At 41.7% G+C, this 2,953-nt stretch overlaps 1 protein-coding gene across 1 annotated transcript in view; it reads left to right on the top strand.

Annotated features, from left to right (window-relative positions):
* The window catches only part of LOC106456478 (actin, cytoplasmic 2-like), a 6,965-nt gene extending 4,702 nt beyond the window's left edge, over positions 1–2,263 (top strand). The window contains exons 3-6 of the mRNA XM_013915186.1: positions 1,138–1,384; positions 1,478–1,669; positions 1,766–1,947; positions 2,120–2,263. Coding sequence (XP_013770640.1) covers positions 1,138–1,384; positions 1,478–1,669; positions 1,766–1,947; positions 2,120–2,263 — 765 coding nt within the window. The remainder of the gene's footprint in view (positions 1–1,137; positions 1,385–1,477; positions 1,670–1,765; positions 1,948–2,119) is intronic.
* Positions 2,264–2,953: the final 690 nt, after the last annotated feature.

The raw sequence follows: 2,953 nt of genomic DNA on the forward strand, positions 1-2,953 counted from the left end.
CACACACACACACACACACACACACACACACACACACACACAACCACAAACACATTTGTGTGCATTTATGAGAACCTGCACTAAATGTACACTCCCGAGAACCATTAAAGCTTTTGGCGCCAGGGGGGCCGCATGAGATGAAGATGGAAGTTGTTTTGGTTAGTGCGAACAAACTACATCCAATTTTACAGTGGTCTAATGTCCGTCACTGGTCAACAGGTCTCTCAGTTCCCGTTGCAGAGCCATGAGCTTCTCCAAGGTCTTATCCATATTGCCTTCAATAAACACAGTCTGAGTACTCAAAGCTCTGCCTATTGTCTATCATGTCGGCCAGCCTTGTGGGATTTTGAACAGGTCTACCCGCTTTTTGTTCTTCGATAAGCCAGGTCTTAGCCAGCTCCATTCAGCCAGAACTCTGTTATCGTGGTTCCGAATTGGTAGATGTCGCTCAATGTTCTCCATCAAGAGTGTTGCCAGACACACGACACAACCATATATATATATATATATATATATATATATATCTTAAACTTATTAGATATGTGAAGCTAAAATTTCAGAACAATTATCATGAATTATTATATGTTGCACACTTAGATTAAAAGAAATTGAAACCAGTGTAGCTTCGTGAGTCTGCCTTTATCTTCTGTACATATATAGACATGGTTCATGGTTACACGTTTGCACATAGTCTCACACAGCTCTTGTTGGGCACACTGCATTATGGTGAGTGGCCTGGCATATTTACGCCTGCTAGAGGTGCTCATTTCAGGAGATACTGCCTCTTGTGGTGTAACGGAGGAATAACTACCCTTCCAGCACTATCTCTCATTAGAGACAGGGGCACACATTATTTTACAACAAATAAAGAAAATAACATATTTGAACAATCGGAACATTTTAACCAAACATTGTAAATAAAAGATTTTGGGGAAGGGGGGTCTTGTTTTTGTCAGTAATGCCTTTCTTACCCTTACATATAAACGTTAACATTTTCCACCATACAATATATGCAAATTGGAGATAGTTGAGGACAATAATTGTTTGGTTGGAGACAGAATGACCAATATGAGTTTATTTCAGAGTACTTTGGCTTTTAGTTTCACTGATCATCTCTTTTCTCCTGCTCTCCTGCAGGCCATGTTTGAGACCTTCAACACTCCTGCCATGTATGTGGCCATCCAGGCAGTGCTGTCCCTGTATGCCTCTGGTCGTACCACTGGTATTGTCACGGACTCCGGTGACGGTGTGACCCACACTGTGCCCATCTATGAAGGCTACGCTCTGCCCCATGCCATCCTCAGATTGGACCTGGCTGGCAGGGACCTCACAGACTACCTTGGTAAAATCCTCACTGAGAGGGGCCACAACTTTACCACCACAGGTGAGCACATGGACACAGTCAAGAGAAGATGTGTAAAACTAGGAAAAAATTTAAAAATCACAATAAAAAGTTGGGGGTTTTCTTGTCTCACAGCTGAGCGTGAGATTGTGCGTGACATCAAGGAGAATCTGTGCTATGTTGCCCTGGACTTTGAGAGAGAGATTGAAAGAGCTGCCTGCTCTTCGTCATTGGATAAGAAGTATGAGCTGCCTGATGGACAGGTCATCACTATTGGGAATGAGAGGTTCCGTTGCCCAGAGGCTCTCTTCCAGCCCTCATTCCTTGGTAAGCAGCATCAGCTTTAAGATAGATTTCCGTGATTTGTAAAAAGTAGTCCTTAGCAAGGCTAACCTTAACCCCAAACTTTCCAACTCTCCACAGGTATGGAGTCTTGTGGTATCCATGAAACTACCTTTAACAGCATCATGAAGTGTGACGTTGACATCCGTAAGGACCTGTACGCCAACACTGTGCTGTCTGGAGGTACCACCATGTACCCTGGCATTGCTGACCGCATGCAGAAGGAGATCACTTCACTGGCACCCAAAAACCTAAAAATCAAGGTAAAGTTATTGCTTCTTATGTACTCTTTCATACTCACTCTTTTTTTAAAGGTGCTTCACTTTCACACGAACAAGGTATTTAACACTGTGCTGAATTTGTATGTCTGGCAGAATGTAAGTGCACTTCCTAAAAGTCTTCATTGCTGAACCCTCTTCATCTCTGCCCTTGCAGATTATTGCTCCCCCAGAGAGGAAGTACTCTGTATGGATTGGAGGCTCCATCCTGGCTTCTCTGTCCACCTTCCAGGACATGTGGATCAGCAAGCAGGAGTACGATGAGTCCGGCGCCAGCATCGTCCACAGAAAGTGCTTCTAGATAGACTGCCCTCAACCTACCAAAGCACACACTGCTACAAACCCCATAGTGACTGGCTCTGCATGCATGTCTACATCACCAGAATGATGTATGCCGAGCCTACACCTCTTCCATTTTTAATTCATCACTCTGGGTATGGTACCATGCACCCTGATGGGGAGAAATTCTTCCGCCTGAATTTATTTCCAAAATTAAGCCCATTGATATTGGAAAAGTTTGTATGATAACACTCAGTACATTAATAAATTCATAAATCAAGCAAAATTCTATTACTTTTTTTGTTCTGCCTAATTTGCACAACTTCTGTTTTTTGCTTCACTATTACTTTATTATTACACATATGCTTTCACACTAATGCTCTTATTAACTATGAGTATTCTTCCCAGTGAAATCTGGAAAATCTACATCTTACAGATTGAACAATTTTATAATATAGTGAAATGCAGAGATTGGGTTAAGCTTCGTGAAGATGTATTTGACAAATTTTGGGGTGTAAAACACAACACTGAACACTGATTGAAAGTAGAGACGCATTTCCTCTGAGTACTTTGCTAGTTTTATTCATAGCCATCTGCTACAATGAATGGAGGGAAAGACTTTATCTTATTTTTCTGCAAATATTGATTTATAAAGATGAATTAATAGCACAATGTTAAGGTAAAAGCCGTGCTCTAATGACTTAATTTTGTT

The sequence above is a fragment of the Pundamilia nyererei genome, unplaced genomic scaffold (assembly GCF_000239375.1).
Source record: "Pundamilia nyererei isolate P.nyererei 1_Seehausen unplaced genomic scaffold, PunNye1.0 scaffold00265, whole genome shotgun sequence".
Taxonomy (NCBI): Eukaryota; Metazoa; Chordata; class Actinopteri; order Cichliformes; family Cichlidae; genus Pundamilia; species Pundamilia nyererei.